The sequence below is a fragment of the Haliotis asinina genome, chromosome 7, assembly GCF_037392515.1.
Source record: "Haliotis asinina isolate JCU_RB_2024 chromosome 7, JCU_Hal_asi_v2, whole genome shotgun sequence".
NCBI classification, from domain to species: Eukaryota; Metazoa; Mollusca; class Gastropoda; order Lepetellida; family Haliotidae; genus Haliotis; species Haliotis asinina.
The window spans coordinates 40,668,829-40,687,064 of record NC_090286.1 but is presented as its reverse complement, the minus strand read 5'-3'; the positions used below and the strand labels follow the sequence as shown (position 1 = coordinate 40,687,064).

General features: G+C 41.9%; 1 protein-coding gene across 1 annotated transcript; it reads left to right on the top strand.

Annotated features, from left to right (window-relative positions):
* The first annotated feature begins 940 nt into the window (after nt 1–940).
* LOC137290750 (thyroid peroxidase-like) lies at nt 941–14,405 on the top strand. Its single transcript, XM_067821867.1, has 13 exons — nt 941–1,009; nt 2,787–2,868; nt 3,622–3,743; nt 4,028–4,192; nt 6,220–6,277; nt 6,632–6,720; nt 8,468–8,575; nt 8,976–9,071; nt 10,756–11,220; nt 11,690–11,888; nt 13,022–13,191; nt 13,880–13,982; nt 14,287–14,405. The coding sequence occupies exons 1-13, from the start codon at nt 958–960 to the stop codon at nt 14,342–14,344; spliced, it is 1,767 nt and encodes a 588-aa protein (XP_067677968.1). The 5' UTR covers nt 941–957; the 3' UTR covers nt 14,345–14,405.
* Nucleotides 14,406–18,236: the final 3,831 nt, after the last annotated feature.

The window sequence follows — 18,236 nt, the reverse complement described above, 5'->3', positions numbered from 1 at the left end:
TGTTTATGACGGGTGCTACAGGTATACGCTCACCTTTTCGCGAACACCTGGTATGTCACTATAGTGATTCATAAACACATGCTTTGTCATCGTATCGCATGGTGACAATCAATGGATTGTCTAGTCCAGGTACGGTTCGTTTACAAACAACATCGTACAGCTGTTATCCTGAAATAAATATATTTTCGTGATATTGTCTTGAGATTGCTTATGGATGTGGAAAGGGTTTCGTCGCTCCAATTTAGACATTAATTATACTTATTATTAATTATCGAACTTTAAGCGCAGGGACGCGCACGCACTCACACACGCATAAGGACAGACACCCACAACCACAGACGAAAACAGGCTTACTGAAACGCACAAACACAAAAAACACAGACAGAAAACACACACACACACACACACACACACACTCACACACACACAATCTCTCTCTCTCTCACACACAGACACACATACAGACCCCCCCTCCACACCACCCCCCTTTCAAACACAAACATACTCCTCTTTGAGAACAACATACACCACGTGCAATGACTGAAAACAATTTACTGGTATGTTACTTTATATATTTGTTTGAATCAGCCGTAACTTTTCACTTATTTAAGCCGCAAACAATGCACATGTACTAATAGTTCTTTTAATTAGCAAAGATTTTATGATTATTGACGTGAATTTTGTCGTTATTACCTCATAATCGCCAATTTATATAACAGACTGTCCATTACTCCGATATGGCATTATTAAAGACCACCGTTATCATTCCTTAAAAAAAACTATACTGTATATTTTGTTACAAAACATGATCGTGTTCACTGCATAAAATTATAGATTGTTTTGAAGAAAAAAGTACAATTTTAATGAAGTGACACGTTGTTATCTTTGACTTATTGTCTAAAGACTATATAAGTAGCGTGTATTTAACTCAGTCAGTGCTTGCAGACTTTATGCACTATGATGTTCCAAGTATTCATCGGTGTTTGCCTCATAGAGGCTGTTAGTGCATGTAAGTATTCTTCACACATTAATTTAATAATTTGAAACTGTTTTCCTTACTACTGGACAAAACTCATGCATCAGTCATGATTTGAACATTTATCTCAGGGTATCACTTACGTTAGATGACCATTGGCCTTTTTCTGAACATTGGACATACACTGTGTATTTGAGCAGACTTATGTCAGGGTCTCAACTGGGCGATATGAAGTGATATATCTAGATACATCGGTACCAAATTACTGTAGCACAGGTAATTGCAAACCATTGACGTTATTGCTGACTTTAATGACACGATGGGATGACATGATTAATTATTACGTCTTTAAACAATATTTATCAATAATTGATGTAGTTCTGGATGCACTATCATGCTTAGCACGACTGAAAGAACGTTGTTACCACGCATGTGTTGATTCGCGGAGAGGCCATGTAAACAGTCTCACGACGTCAGTCTCATAAGGTGTACTTTATGGTAGTTGAGTAAAGTACCTATAGTCTCAAAATTCTCTCCTTTAGTCAGCAATGACTAAATGTGTGTAAACATCACACATTCTTCAGGAAACACAGTTGAAAGAAGTAAGAAAAGGGGGATTGCTGATTTGGTGAATCCAACGAAGATTTGAACAATGTAGCAAATGTTAAATTTAGGATTACTCATTTTTTTCTTAAGTACAGATTTTAGCACCAGTTCCAATCGGGTTTCGAATCGATACTCTTCGTACCAGGGACCAATGGTAGCATACCTCGTAATTTTGAGTACCCTTATGACAAGCGTAAATCCACTCTCCATATATACTAGAATCCATTCATTACTGGGAAAGTGTAATCCACAATATAATTAGTATGGTTGGGTAGCCTAGTAGTTAAAGCATTCACTCGTCACGTCGAACACCCGGGTTCGATTCCCCGCATGCGTACAATGTGTGAAGCCCATTTCAGGTCTTCCAGCCGTCATATTGCTGGAATATTGATAAAAGCGGCGTAAAACTAATTCACTCACCTAAATATAACATGAAACGACATGAAACCAGTTTACCTCCCAAACCTTGAGCAAGAATATCAACAACACGTCATCTTAGGCCATCCCACATTCAATCCCAGATTATAAGCTCATCTTTCAATATTGCATTCAGAACTCAGAAGACTGAGGACCCGTGAATGTCCCGGGGTAGAATAGACCTTCAGCAACCCATGCTTGCCATAAAAGGCGACTGTGCATGTCGTAAGAGGCGGGTGGTCAGGATCGCTGACTTGGTTGACACATGTCATCGCTTCCCAATTGTGCAGATCTATGCTCATGTTATTGATCACTGGTTTATCTGGTCCAGACTCGATTACTTACAGAGAGCCGCCATATAGCTGGAACATTGCTGAGTGCCGGTTAAAACTAAACTCACTCACTCACTCAGAAGACTGATCAAACGTTTGAAGACTGGATGGATATGTATAATAGGAAATAACATATATTCATAATTTTGTCCGCTGTCTAACTGGGATTATGTATTCCTGGTTTAATGTAGCTACCAAAGGCGAAGGTAATAACTGACACAAACACAGGGTTTCAAACCCAGGATCTGCGCATGCGTGATCCCATATTGCGTCCTACTTTTAGTCAGAGATTACCGGATGTGCAGATGTACGCTCCATATGGGTGGTTGGAGTTCGGTTACACACATACTAAGCCATACCAGTACTTCTTACTGGGTCAGGAGAAGACTTGGTCCCCATAAGTTTATTGTTCGTTATTCCATCCTTAAACTTCCTTGATTTTTGGTCTTTCGCAGCTACTGAGAGGGTGTGGCACCCCGGAACGAAAATTAAGGAGATTGTTACTCGGGAGAAGGCTGATCTCAGCTCAAGGGTCAGGTAAGTTGTTCGATCCAATACGTCAAATTACGAAGAGCGCTGTTATAAACTCTTGTGTAAAGTGTTTCAAACAGATCAGATATCATAATGAATAAACGAAATGGCTTTAAGGTATCCCGTGAAAGACCAGCACTCAGTCTCCGCTCTGATTTGGCATCAACACAAACCTGTCCAGTATTTGATATGCACATAGTTAATGCCATTTGTGAAACAATGCTCAGCGAAACTGATGAAATGGCACACCAATGCATCGGTGCATCGTTTGACGTTCACATACTCATCGAAATAATGTAACATCCTTCACTTCCGGGGTATATGAATAACTTCAAAGGCATATATTATTGTATTTATTGCTACACCTAACTGGATTATTGTGTACAAAACAGTCTTAATGCTGTAATGCTGGCTTATGTTAAAGTTTGACATTTTCTCATTTGGTAGCCATTTCAAATAATATAGAAAATAAATTATCGACCTCCGGCATGATGGAACTCATATTCTGCCCCTCACAAAAATCCCAGAAATTTGTCTATTTCCGTGTAGCGTTAATTCATACAGGAGTTTGTAACAACGCTATGAAAATATGAATAAAACGTAAACTATTAACACAAACGTGAATATGGACGAAACTAACACCTTTTGACAGACACAGCAGCGTACATACTCATCACACTTGACGGAACTACACTGTATTTTGTTCGCTAGTTTAATTGGGGAAATGATGCAGTTCATGAGACATGATTACGCTTCTAGCACATGTGACGACGACTTCACCATCCGTCCCCTGAGCGGAGTTTGCAACAACCTCGACAACCCAGGATGGGGAGCTCCTCTACAGGACTTTCGGCGACTCATCGATGCCGTTTACGATGATAGTATGTTCCTAAAGATAGGTTTAGCAATGTTGCACATATACATGTAAGCACACTAAGTATTATTTACGACTTTACGTATGTATGATACATAATTTCAATGATGCACAGGTTCAAAATATTTCAAAACAAACTTCAAATATTTGAAAACGTTTCGAAGCAAAACAACACCTTAGTTCATGAGCGCCATGTTTAACAACACAACAACATATACGATGACGAGTATCTCTGCGCACTGCTGAATGATTTGACTTCCAGCTGCTGGTAAACCCTGATTTGACTTCCAGCTGCTGGTAAACCCCGATTCAATGACCTACCCAGTGCCAGGGCGGTTAGTGTTGCGTGTTTCCCTGACGACAGTGACAGCACCCTGGAGGCCTCGCTGAATCAGATGGTCATGCAGTGGGGGCAGTTCATGGCTCACGACTTTGCTGGGACACCAGGGACGAGTGGTAAGAAAGTTCAAATATTTATTCAATTATTACTTTATATTATTTTACAGATTGAGACGAAAATGTAGCAGAGGTGGTTCGGATGCCCCTGGCACAGTCAGGCTGTTAAGGCTCATCATCCCTGCCCAGGCAGCGAATGCGATTTCCAGCAGTGTAAGTAAACTTAGTCTCAGTACATTTCGTCACACTCTATTACTGAGTCAAGTAGTTTAGTGTAACGAAAAGTGCCGAGACTACGTTTACTTAAACTGCGACTTCCAGGTAACCTGCCTTGTTAAATAAATAAAATGTTTCACAGATTAAGACATGCAGCAGAGAGGGTTTTTGTGATCCTGGCACAGTCAGGGGCCCGTTTCACAAAACTCTCGTAAGCCTAAGATCTCGTAACTTTCCTCGTAACATTTCTACCTGGCATACTGTAACATAGGACGTGCAACTACTGCGAGAAAAGTTACGAGATCTTAGGCTTGCGAGAGTTTTGTGAAACGGGGCACAGGCTGGTAAGCCTCATCATCAGCTCAGGGCCCTCGCCCCCTCTACACGCAGCCCAGACAGCGAATGGGACTTCTCCCAGGAAACACTGCCTAGTCGAACCCACCAAGAACTTTCTGAAGAATATGCAAAGCTGCAGCCCTCTGCATTACCCAGAGTGTCAGAAGGGTTGTGCTCCAGATGGAGACCCCAGACATTCTCCTGATATGCGCCAAGAGATCAAATGGTACCAAACCAAGGGCACCAAGAAAAATAGGGAGCCTGTCGAGAGAGTACTTGGGATGACATTTCAAAGGCAAGGTCCTCATATTTAGCAAGCGTTTCCTGGATCTGCTGTCAAAGACAACAGAATAGTCAGTGACATAAAATAAATTTGCTTTACCCAAAATGGCAAGATCAGGTTTGCTGACTGGAATTCTTCTGAGAGTGTATATGGGCTTGTTCCACAGAAGTTTGAAAGCAGCACTATCGCTTTTACCCCTCTCTGTCAACACACTATTATTTACCTTTATCTAATTCTGTCTCCAGCGCCTTTCTCTTCTCCCGTTTCTATTTCTACACCTTTGCCTTTATCTCGTTTTGTCTGTCTTTCTGTCTCTATACCTTTATCTAATTCTGTCTGCAACACTATTCCATTTCCCTCTTCTGTATCCATTCGTTTACCGTTATCTCATTCTGTCACCAACACAGTTCTCTTTATCTTTGTATATCCACAAACATTTCTCTTTACGTCTATGACCCGTGAAGGTCCCGGGGTAGAATAGACCTTCAGCAACCCATGCTTGCCATAAAAGGCGACTCAGCTTGTCGTAAGAGGCGACTAACGGGATCGGGTGGTCAGACTCGCTGACTTGGTTGAAACATGTCATCGGTTCCCAGTTGTGCAGATCGATGCTCATGTTGTTGATCACTGGATTGTCTGGTCCAGACTCGATTATGTACAGACCGCCGCCATATAGCTGGAACATTGCTGAGTGCGGCGCAAAACTAAACTCACTCACTCACTTTACGTCTATTTATCCCCCTTATTACTCTGTTTCTGTCCCCATGCAATCAACGATATTCCTGTATATATTTGCCGAAAAATGTAATCTTTTTAACGCTGTCTCTTTCAGCCTGCAACAAATATCAACCCAACCAATATGTCGGCAACAATGTTGTACATCTCTCTACCTCAAGTAGTTCTCTCCCGTTATCTCGGGTTCACTACATTGTTCCTTGAGGAAACTTACTCGTAAAGAAACTAATCTGCCACTAGTGGCTACAACTTTTTTCTTTATCAATATCAAATTCTTTATGTAACACAATTCCCTTTATCATTATCCAAATCACCTTTACCATAAAGTTCACCCCCACTCCGCCTCCCCATGCCTCAACAATGTTGTAATTCTATGCACTTCAAGTACTCTCCAATTTTCTTAGGTTCTTGTCTCCATACATTGCCCTTTATGAGAATTCCCACTAGGAACTAACCGAAATGACCGGTCCGGGCGTAGCTACAGCCATTTCATTGTCATGTTATTATCTGTTCACAGCCAGCGGATGCTGTTCAGGAATGGACAGCAGCGGAAAACATCCCGACTACGACTCAGAGTGAGGCATTTCGATACATGCAGTATTGGAGAGTTTACACCCATTCAACATACAAAAATATTTCATTGTACTTGTTTATAATAGATTTATATAGAGAGTATGGATATAGTGAGTGGGTTAATATTTTGTGTCATGTCGACAGCATTGTCTCAGTATAAAAGGGAGCAGTTTCAGTGTCACCCTGGGGCGGTGAGGTAACCTAGTGGTTAAAGACCCGGGTTAGATTCCCCACATGGGTACAAGCCATGTTCAATGTGTGAAGCCAATATCTGATGTCCTGGGATATTGCTAAAAGCTGCATAAAACTATTCTCACTGTCTCATTCGGTCTCACTTACCTGTTTTCTATCTTCAGCGGAAATTGCTTCCCAATCCTTATCCCATCTGGCGACAGGTACTTTAACGACTGCCTACCATTTAGCCGATCGCAATCCTCCCCACAAAGTAAGTTTAACCTAGCAATCTCTGCAGATGTTGCAGTGTTGTGCTTGAAGTCAGTCAATCTCTACAGGTGTTGTAAACAGTGTTGTATTAGAAATCAGTCAACCACTTCATATGTTGAAAACAGTGTTGAACTTGACGTCAGTTGATCTCTACAGGTGTTGTAAACAGTGTTGTATTAGAAATCAGTCAACCACTTCATATGTTGAAAACAGTGTTGTACTGGATCTCAATTAATTACCCTCTACAGGCGTATTAACCAGTGCTGGGATAGAAGCAGTCAGTTAACCTCTTCATTGTTGTACTTTCGGTTCAGTTATGCTTCACTTCTGTTCAGGTTTGAGAAAATATAGGAATAACCATTTAACAAACAAAATTATTGTCAGCTGTAAACACGACTATATTCCAGTGTGTGAAATATTTCCAACTTTTGGTATCCAGTTGGGCTAGCTATGTCTGAAAGTTCCTAGCCCACAACATGTTTCACTAGCACGAAATTGGAATGTAGAAACTAAGCAAAGACATACAAAATACACGTGAATAAGATATTGTCCGCAAAACACGGATTTCATCGTTACGCTGTTAATATGATGGATAATGTTACGTGGTCATAATCTTGCATGATTTAAAAGTGTGTCATAACCTAAAACGTTGGAGCCAGTTGTATTTTTAAAAAGTTGTATTTTTACAACATGACCCCATAAAAATTCACAAGCTAGTCGGGCCTCTGACTGGAGATTTACTGGCCCGATTGGATTTCATAAAAGCCATGGGCTACCCGGCCAGTGGTTAATTCGCACACTGCTATGATCACGCAAGTAAGGCCATCATACATTAAGCATTGCTTTTTACATCAGTGTCAGCGTAGCTCGGGTAACGTGCCTTGGAATCGAACTACAGACCTCCCGCTCTCCTGGAAGACGCTATATCCGTTACACTACGAGGACGATATATTATATCTTGGGTGCAGTTTGACAAAACGACCTTATCTTTATCGTAACTCCCACGCCATAAAACAAGACTTACGACTGTCTTAGCGCCAAGGTGTGGTTTCGCGGCACCCTCGACGTTTAAGCTTTGGTGAATCTTATTGTTATAGCTCTTACAACCAGTTATCATAATGTGAATATCTTAGGTGTATATCTTCTGACCCGTGAAGGTCCCGGGGTAGAATAGGCCTTCAGCAACCCATGCTTGCCATAAAAGGCGACTATGCTTGTAGTAAGAGGCGACTAACAGGATCGGGTGGTCAGACTAGCTGAGTTGGTTGACACATGTCATCGGTTCCCCATTGCGCAGATCGATGCTCATGTTGTTGATCACTGGATTGTCTGGTCCAGACTCGATTATGTACAGACCGTCGCCATATACCTGGAATATTGCTAAGTGCGACGTAAAACTAAACTCACTCACTCGCTCACTCTTAGATGTATATCTTCTGACCCGTGAAGTTCCGGTTTAGAATTGGCCTTCAGAAACCCATGCTTGCCATAAAAGGCGACTATGCTTGTAGTAACAGGCAACTAACGGGAACGGGTGATCAGGCAAGCTCACTTGGTTGACTCATGTCACAGGTTTGCAATTGCGCAGATCGATACCCATGTTGTTGATCAGTGGATCGTCTGGTCCAGACTCGATTATTTACAAACCGCCGTCGTATAGCTGAAATATTGCTGAGTGTGGCGTAAAACTAAACTCACTCACTCACTCACTCACTGTATATCCACTCACCTACTCGGCATGTCCTCAGACACGTCACCTCGGGAGCAGTTCAACATTCTCACCTCCTACATCGACGCCAGCACCGTCTACGGAGGCTCCGATGAGGAGTTGGACGAACTAAGAGCAAAATCAAGCGGTAAGTTCAATCTGGAACACCATATGTGAGACGTTATGACACTATTTATGCATTTTGTAACATAACACGGCAAAAACATGGTGCAGGTTTGTATAACAGGTTTGTATACAGGGAAAGGTGTGCGTAACATATATCGTCGACATTTGTCCAATAGTTGCTCGCTAAGCTGGTTACCTGAGCTAGCGGAGAACAAGGTTTATCTTTTTTGCGAGGTTTCAAATAGTTTTGAGTCGAAGAAACAAACGAAACTGCCTCATTTGCATCGTATTTAGATCCATGAGACGGTATTACTAAAACACAAACTTATATCTGGAACAGTATAACGGACAGTACTATTAATAAGGCGATATTTCCACTAGTTATGTCTCTTTAAATCTCCAAATGTTTTGTCATCTTGTAGGTTTGTTGAAAACCACCTCAGGGGGAAACCAGCTCCCAAATTCCAAGAAGACGTTTTGCCTACTGAGAAAAGGAAGTACTAAATGCCCGAACGCCGGTAGGTGGTTTCGTCATATCATTCTCATACGATCACTGAGAACGCCCTTGTAGTTGTACTAAGAAATAAGAGATTTTCCTAAAAGTGAATCAGTGAAGAAGGTTTTACGCTGTATTTAGCAATATTCCAGCAATATGACAGGGGGAACACCAGAAATTGGCTTCATGCATTGTACCCTTGTTGAGAATCGCACCAGGTCTTCGGCTTGAGGAGCGAAAGGTTTAATCACGTGGCCAGATTCTTAGACGAACAAACAGTTGTATTCGGAACTATGGCCTCGTTTAGCTCGTTCTTGACCTGCGACAAGTTGTCACAGATGGTCGTATTCCAAGAAAAATCCATCAGACCCAATAACCTTTTCAGACATTGTTATAGCCCTCCTTGAAGACAAAGGATGGAATTGGACGTCAAGAACCAATGCTTGACATAGAAGTCTCTTGATGCATGTTATCGTACGGCAGCTGCTCAGTTTGACTCACATGATATCAGTCACTGGATTGTTTTGTCCAGAATCCAGACCACAGACCACCGATATACACCCTTGGAAAAAAAAGAAACGCAAAATGAAATTAAAAAATGATACTTACAATTTTGTACTTATATGTAAACTCAAACATTCTTTTAGGACTGTTCATCCCAGCGCAATAACTCGATTGTGGGATCGATTTCGTCAAATAAATTCGACAAATGACCGTCCAAGATGAGGAAGACCTAGAGTCACCATACCTGCCCAAGGTCGGTACATCCGGGTAATCCACCTACGTGGCAGCTATCGTACCGCCCGGGACACAGCACAAGAACAGTTTGGAGCCCGGACAGTGTCCGATCAGACAATCAGGAACCGTCTCCGAGAAGTACGAATACGTGCCAAGCGTCCAAAAGTTGCCTCCTCCTTTACACGACTACATCAACGTTGACGAGTGAAATGCTGTAACACGGCGCTGCCATGGAGCCTGGCAAACTGGAGGTATATATGGTTTAGCTATGAATCCTGTTATCTCCTCAAGCGACGCGGTGGTAGAGACCGTGTCTACAGGCGACGTCATGAACGTTTTGCTCATAAATGCATCAGACAGTCGGACAGATTCGGTGGTGGGAGCGATCTCATATACCCGCAGATCGAAACTTATGCTTGTCCAAGGCAGTCTGACGGCCAATCGACACATCGACCAGATTCTCCGTCCGCGCGTCCTTCACTTTGTTGACCGTCAACGGCACTTCTTCCAACAGGATGACGCCAGGTCCCACACACCACGTACCACCGTGGACTACCTGGTCAATAACAACATCAATACCCACCCCTGGTCCTCCAGATCCCTGGATCTAAACCCAAACGAACACCTTTGGGATCAGATCGATAGACGGGCATGTCGGCGTCGCAACCCCCGACAGAATCTTCAACAGTTGTTCCACATGCTGCAGGAGGAGTAGAAAAGGATTCCACAACAAAACATCCAACACCTGGTTCGATCTGTACCCGCGGTGTTGGGCAGTGGTAGCAGCTGGAGGTGGTCATACAAGGCACTAACTTCAACACCACCTGGTGGACAGCAGTAATGACTGCGAAGACTGTTATTCTCATGGAATATTGACAAGATAGCAATGCACTGCTCCACAAAATTTCTTTTTCTTTTGAAAAGTACATATATAGCCGTATAATGACTTGCAAACAAACTTGTTTCAGGTGACTGGCGGGTCAATGTCTTCGCTGGTTTGACAGCCACTCACACGCTATGGGTTCTGCAGCACAACAGGCTTGCAGCTGGCCTGGCTAAAGAGCACAAGGATTGGGACGATGACACTCTCTTCGAGGAAGCTCGCAGGATTGTCATTGCAGCCATACAGCGCATCACCTACGAGGACTGGTTGCCTCTGATCCTTGGTGACGACTTCTACGATGCTTTTGAACTAGGCAGTACTTATGCCTATGACGCTTCTGTTAATCCTGGTCTTTACAACAGTTTTGCTACTGCTGCTAACAGATTTGGTCATTCTCAGCTCCGCGCCACGTACAATGTCAAGGACTACTCCGACCTCAAGATACAGGATATGTTTATGGATGTATTCTACGCAAACAATGGAATCAAAGAAGTCTTCGAAGGGCTTTTGGTGGACAAGAATCAGAAGACTGACGAAAAGTTTACTAAAGGTGGGTGGGTGAGCGGTTGAAAATAAATTGTACGGTGATGATATCTAATATTTCTCTGTGAATTAAAAGCAATGAGGGAAGGGGAGGGGGTGATCTTAATGTTTTTTATTGCACTAATGTACCAAAACAAAGTGCTTCCACCCACTGCTTGAAAATGTAATACGACAGATGGTATCTGGTATTTCTCGCTTTATGTTAAAGTGCTTTCTCTGGGATTTGGAGAGGTACCTTGCAAAAATGTACTGAAAACAACACGCCACACCCACTGCTTATCATAATATTGCTTGACCTCGAGAACCGTGTTAAAAGATCAACACAGGTTAACTTCCCAAAATGTGTGTAATATCTTCCACGACGGCTTCCTACAAACTGTCAAAGATTTTGTGGAATATCCCCCATTTCTTTGTACCCCCTCCTTTGACCCCCAAACCGACTGGCTTACCTGTTCATGGACATATTGTTTTGGCAGGTGTCACCGATCATCTGTTTGAGCATGTTCAGACAAAAGACGGTGCCAAAGACTTAGTGTCCTTCAACATTCAACGTGGCCGCGACCATGGCCTCCCGTCTTACCAGGCCTTCAGAGACAAGGCGATCAAGTTCGCCTCCGACAATTCCATCTCAATCACAAAGCCAACCGTCCCTTCATGCGCTTCCTCGGTGTACTCGTAGGTGTTTTTCTTCTATCTTTACAAAAGCGGTACTGCACATTCATTTGGAACTTTGGTAGATGTACGCATCAATCTTCTAATCCATGGTCTTTGTAAACAAAGAAGTTGTTCACAACATCACACTACACTGTTGAAGCTACCCGTGAAGGTCGGGATCGTGACTAACGAGATCGGGTGGTCAGGCTCGCTGACAATTTCGACTCATGCCATTGTGTCCCAGTAGCATAGCTCGATGTTCATGCCGTTGATTTCTGGACTGTCTGTTCCCGCCTCGATTATTTGCAGACCTCCGCCATGTAGCTGGAACATTGCTGTGTAGCGTAGCACTAAACTCACGCACTGTTGCAACAGACTCAAACAATTCAAAACAATTGTGTCAACTTTCAATTTACCTCGAAGTTTAAGCCTGGTTCCATCACATTCCTGCTATATTCATCATTCCTCTGATGTGTCGAACTACGGATACCTCGAAGTTATGAGGTAGGTCCACCCACTGGGACACAGCATTGCCTGGCTGTATTGGACATGTATTATTTGCTCTGTGATATATCTCTTTACATCTAAACCCCGTCTCTACTTCATTCAGCAGCATTAACGCTGCATACTCAGGCTTCTTCTATATGTTTATATGACGTTGCCGTTGCGTTTAATGCGTATTCTGATTATAGGTTCGATCCGAAGTTCGCGTCGATCGTGCGGCTATCTCCCTCAGCAGGAGCTCGATTGATTTCAGCAAAATGGGCAATAGGATTGAACTGTACTGACACCAGTTTCAATAAATACGCCTCACATTCACTTTTATGGGTCAGTGGGATAACGTAAGGCCCGTTACGCCGAAGGCCCGGGTTCGACGTCTAATATGGCAGTAATATGTGACACACGAATCCGATATCTCTGATGTGATGCGACGCAATCGTTTTGAAATATCGCTAATCCACACTCACCAACGTACTCTTATTTTCAGGGGCGTCATGGTAGCAAGAGGTTAAAGTATTGGCTCTTCACGCCGAACACCTGCGTTCCATTCCCTACATGGATATAATGTGTAAAACCCGCATGATGCTGGAATATTAGAAAAAAAACAGTGTGAAATTATACTCACTCGCTCGCTCGCTCACTTTTATTTTCAGAGACACAGACAACACAGACCTATTTGCAGGAGCTATGAGTGAGACCCCTGTTCCTGGTGGTCTCGTTGGGCCAACGTTTGCCTACATAATGGGACTTCAGTTTAGTGAAATACGTTCCGGGGATCGATTCTGGTACGAAACGAGCAATACAACCATTGGCTTCACATCAGGTAGGTCCGTCAGGTTTCTCTGATAAGTTTTGAATATTCAAACTGCTTCACAATCACCCACTTAAATGTTTTCAGCATCTTAAGAAATATTTAACTCTCAGTAAAATAAATGGTAATATAATCATATGCATTCTGGGAATGTGTGAGGGATTATTGCAATACCTATTTACATACAAACTTTCAATAATATGATCTATACTGACTGGGGTCCGATTATTCCATCCATGCGGAAATGTGTACCTTTTGTAACACTATTCGAGAGTAACAGATTCGGGATAACCATGGTATGTTTTGCGACTATTCGACACATGCCATTGGTTTCCATTTGCGCAGATCGATGCTCATGCTGTTGATCACCGGATTGTCTTGTCCAGATTCGAATATTTTCCAACCGCCACCATAAAGCTGGAATATTGTTGAGTGCGGCGTAAAACTAATCTCATTCACTCAATATATTGTGGTGGATTAGCGGTGGGTTAGCAATCAGCATTTTACTGAACATATACATGAACTTGACATAAACTGTGGGGCTGAAACTCACTGAGCCACTAACTAAACAATTCACCAAATCCTGCTCCCCATGTGTCCCATTCAGTGAATATAATTTTTCTCCATGTTCGTTGTATTTCATTGAAGCATACTCACTGTACATATCATATAATGCAGATACTGTCGTACTGTTTCACAGATCAACTCAATGAAATCGAGAAATTAACCTTGTCTCAAGTGATCTGTAACAACGTCGGTATTGACACTATCCAGACCGACGCCTTCTTTGTCGCAGACGCCATGTAAGCGTTTATCACTATTTTGAATATACCTGGTTTGTGTCGGTGGTTAAAATCATTGTTGTGTTGTCCCGGATCGAAAATGTGTTTCATATGTTGTAACGTTAAAAGGGCTACTTTTTGCCCCTCTTTTAAGTGTGAATAACAGGTCGGGCGATAATGACATATATAAAATGACCGATCTTGTACTTATTTATATAGATGGATTTAAACATACCTAGAAATATCTCATTGTAAGATCCGACATACACGTGTGTAGTTATGCCTTTGATGCCGATAACGAAAAACACAATTTGGTTCATTTCAGGACTAACCCAGAGGTCAGTTGCAGCAGCCTAGGCGACATTGACTACTCCCAGTTTTAAGTGTCCACATTCTCAAGTGATGTATGATCCAGAGACAATAAAACTATATCAGCAGCAAATATTCAATGTGTTATAAGGTTTTCAGCTCCTGGTTCACAAGACGTGAAGCCATTTCTCTGTGGTTGCCATCGTTTGTTGTTGGAGCGTGTGAGTATGGTTTAGCGCCGCTTTTGTCCATATTCCAACAGTGCCATAGCAAGGAACGCAGACATGGGCTCCACACATTGTACCCATGTGGGAAATCGAACACGAACGGGTCTTCAATGTGACCAGCGCACGCTTTAACCACCAGGCTACCCTGCCACCCAGTAAACACATGCCCACAAGAAGGATAACACTCGTTCCGTTTCTGAAATCAAATCTAAGAAATTCACTGGATATTTTCAGTATCTTCATTGTATCTATTTCGCTTTTCTCCATATTATTTGTGCTTATTGAGAATGTGCCAACGAAGGCATTCATTTAAGCAGCCAAAAAGGCCAGTTAAAAAGTTGAAAGAGGGGCAAAAGCTTCATTCCTATTGTATAAAGTCGAAACTAACCAAACCAGCGAGTCTGGCTACCAGACCACGTCACAGATGGTTGGTCCATCATTGTGTAGGGACGCACCTTTGTCACTTGTCTGTCAACATGTCCGAACAGAAGGGACAAGGTCGCTGTTCAACATTCTCCACTCCCCTATTTAATGCAGTTATATGCCGTTTGCACCAGCTGACCTATGGTCGTGTATATGTCGAGTGGCTCAGGTCATGCTGAACAAGTTGTAGTCGCCTCTTGTGACAAACATGTTTCACCGAAGTCCACTTCGAAACGGTATCTACATCGGTTCGTCTTGGTTCATAGCGGCGATTTGAACAGAAAGTGGACTAATACTTCTGGAGGGGCACCGATGTTTGATTATGTGATGGAAGACTGGATAATTATTATTGTACAAGCACGACACATGACGTAATAGTGCCGGATCTCGCTGTCTGTATATGATATCTCCTGGGGTGTTGACATTTGCAGAAATATGGGGCGGGTAGCCAGTGGGTGGTTCATGTCAAAACATTGATTATAGAACAGTCTCGTTTAACTGGATACATAAATACTAATCAGTATGATTACATACGCCTAAGCACTTGCGAACTCTGACAAACGGAAACCTGAAAATCTCAACTCGAGGCTCTGCCGCTAGAAAGCTTTGCGGGTCTGGTACGGAATCGATATCATATCATCTCATTGTGCGTTACAGAATTACACTGAATAAGCGCAGGAAAAGCAACATGTGTAACCAGTGAGTCAGATGCATTGTCAATCATTTATGACCTCATCAAACAGGGGCAGTATGTGATTTCTTAGGTATTCTGTCTAAACCTCGACATAAAATATTGAAGTACGGTGTTATTCAAGTTTACAGTTAAAATTCATTTGTACTTACCATTTTTTATGAAACAAGGAACTGGAATTCAGTGTAACCTGGGTTGTTTGTAGTATCTATTTTCACTTCCATACGAAAAAATTCGGATCGACTGAAAAGTAGATCATTGTCTGAATAGGTTAATGAGACTCATGGTTCGTTGTGTCCGGATGAGGCACAACAACTTTCTTGAGAAAGTCCGTGATGTAGCGCTAGACATTAAGATTTCCCTGAAACAAATGTCAACTTACAGTCATGGGCGACACATCTCCCTTTCCAAATCTTAGCCCCCCGCTTCAGTACTTCCGACCAGGGGCCTACAAACTGTTATTGAGTGGGTGAGTTTTTATCCCTTTATTGTATTTTGCTATAAGTAGACTTCCATGGCCCTGAAGGGTAAGACTGATATGACTGGTATAAAGCCATGACAATATAAACAGTGCGTGAACAGGGTTGTTATCAGGGCGTGAAAACTCAGGGGCCACTGTGGGAGGGGCCACACCGGGAATACATCAAAAACAACGTCTTTCCTTCAAAGGACTAATCGCTAATAAGTAATTTCACATCGCTGGTTAAGTAAATTGCTTTTGTTAATAATGGCGAACAAGGTGTTATCTTGGGTGATTAATGAAACAACACACCAATGTGAGATACCCGAAACGATATGTGACTTTTTCGCATATTAAACTGTTAAAAGACACAAGGCATGGAACAGGATTCTTTATTAGCTTATTCTTCCCGTCCACAATTTATTGCATTTATTTTTGAGGAAAACAGATTTGGGTGCGCTTTGGCGAGTTGTCCTCAATGATTCAAACTCGGAAATGTTTACACACAGCGTTCACCATAGATATACTGATTACAGAGACACCAATGATTCAAATTCGAAAAGTTACATGGAAAAATACTACCTATGCGGTTTTTTGAGTAGTTTACATTAGTATTTTTTCCGTAAACGAGACTCTACTTAAAATAACACTATTTGTGACACTGTAAAGTAATACTTACTGTTCTGCACATGTCGGAAGATTTGATGGCATCTGACGTTTGAACCATGCGTAGAGAAGACAAGGCATGAACAGCAATTAAGAATTGGAATCGTGGAAATGCCCCGTGACTGAATAGTTTACTGGGAGAGGGATACATAGAATGTGTTACACTCACGACGAAATCTTAAGTTCAGAAAATGAAAGCTGTTCAGTTCTTATTTCTTCAATTACCTTTCTGAAATGAGTGCCTTATCTGTTGACACCCCTTAATGTGGACAAATAACAGCCAGAAATCGTAATAATAATAGCAGTCTGTACGATGTGATCTGGTAATGCTGATAGCATTTTGTGTTGTAACTTTTGGTTTGTAGATATTATAATACGCTCTTTCGCCGATTGAATTTTTGCTTGAATGTTGGACTTGCCCTTTTTCTATTTTCAGTGGGTAAATTAGCTGAATTGTCCAGGTGAACATTTCAAAACTAGCATCGGTATACATGACCTCTTTGATACACATGCTAGAAGCTGAGTAGGATGGTCACTTTTATGAATACACAACTCCTTTATAGGAAATATAAACCCCTGTATACAAACTGATTATTAAATGGTTACAATATTGAAACAAAAAGTGAGACGTTTTGCTGTGCTGGCATTGTGTGGCAAAAACACTCAAAAAAAAACAAAAACAGTTCTTCTCGAGTCCGAAACTCTCAACAATGAAACAATACAACAAAACAAAAATCAAGTGTAATTGGATCAACTGTGCGGATCGTTTTTTAGTATTATCATTCCCAACATGAAATACCAAATTCTCGAACATAAACAACAGGCACCGCAAAAACCACCAACATTCGGCTCTTGTTGGATAATATGCATCTACATTGTAGACTTACATTTGAGATGACATAAAAACCTTTTTGAGAAAACAAATCTGGAACCGTGTTCCCCTCAACGTATGCAACACTATCTATTCTACTGGAGGGTTTACAATAGTAGACACGCATAATACATTGTCACAAAATGAATGAACAGTTAAACATCCACAAAATGCAACCAAAGGTTTACAGAAGTAACCGCACATAATACATTGTCACAAAATGAATTAACAATTGAATATCCACAAATTGCAATCAAGGGTTTACAGTAGTAAGCATACATAAAACATTGTCACGAAATACATGAACCGTTAAACATCTACACAGTGCAACCAACGGTTTACAGAAGTAGACACGCGTAATACATTGTCACAAAGTGTATGAACAGCTAAACATCCGCATAATGCAGCCAACGGTTTACTGATGTAGACACGCACATGATACATTGCATCAAAACATATAAACAGGTAAGCATCCATATAATACTGCCAACGAACCCAGGCAGGATTTCGACTCTATCCTCTCGACTCTCCCTGAACACACTGCATAGCCCAGCTACGTTGCTACAAAACCCAGCTATCATTTTCTGATTCTACAATACACCACACACAAAACAGAGTCTATGCATAA

Coding starts and splice junctions, on each gene's coding strand:
- LOC137290750 (XM_067821867.1), top strand. CDS start 958: ATGATGTTCCAAGTATTCATCGGTGTTTGCCTCATAGAGGCTGTTAGT. Junction 6,278..6,631: donor CATCCCGACTACGACTCAGA/GTGAGGCATTTC, acceptor TTCTATCTTCAG/CGGAAATTGCTTCCCAATCC. Junction 9,072..10,755: donor TACTAAATGCCCGAACGCCG/GTAGGTGGTTTC, acceptor AACTTGTTTCAG/GTGACTGGCGGGTCAATGTC.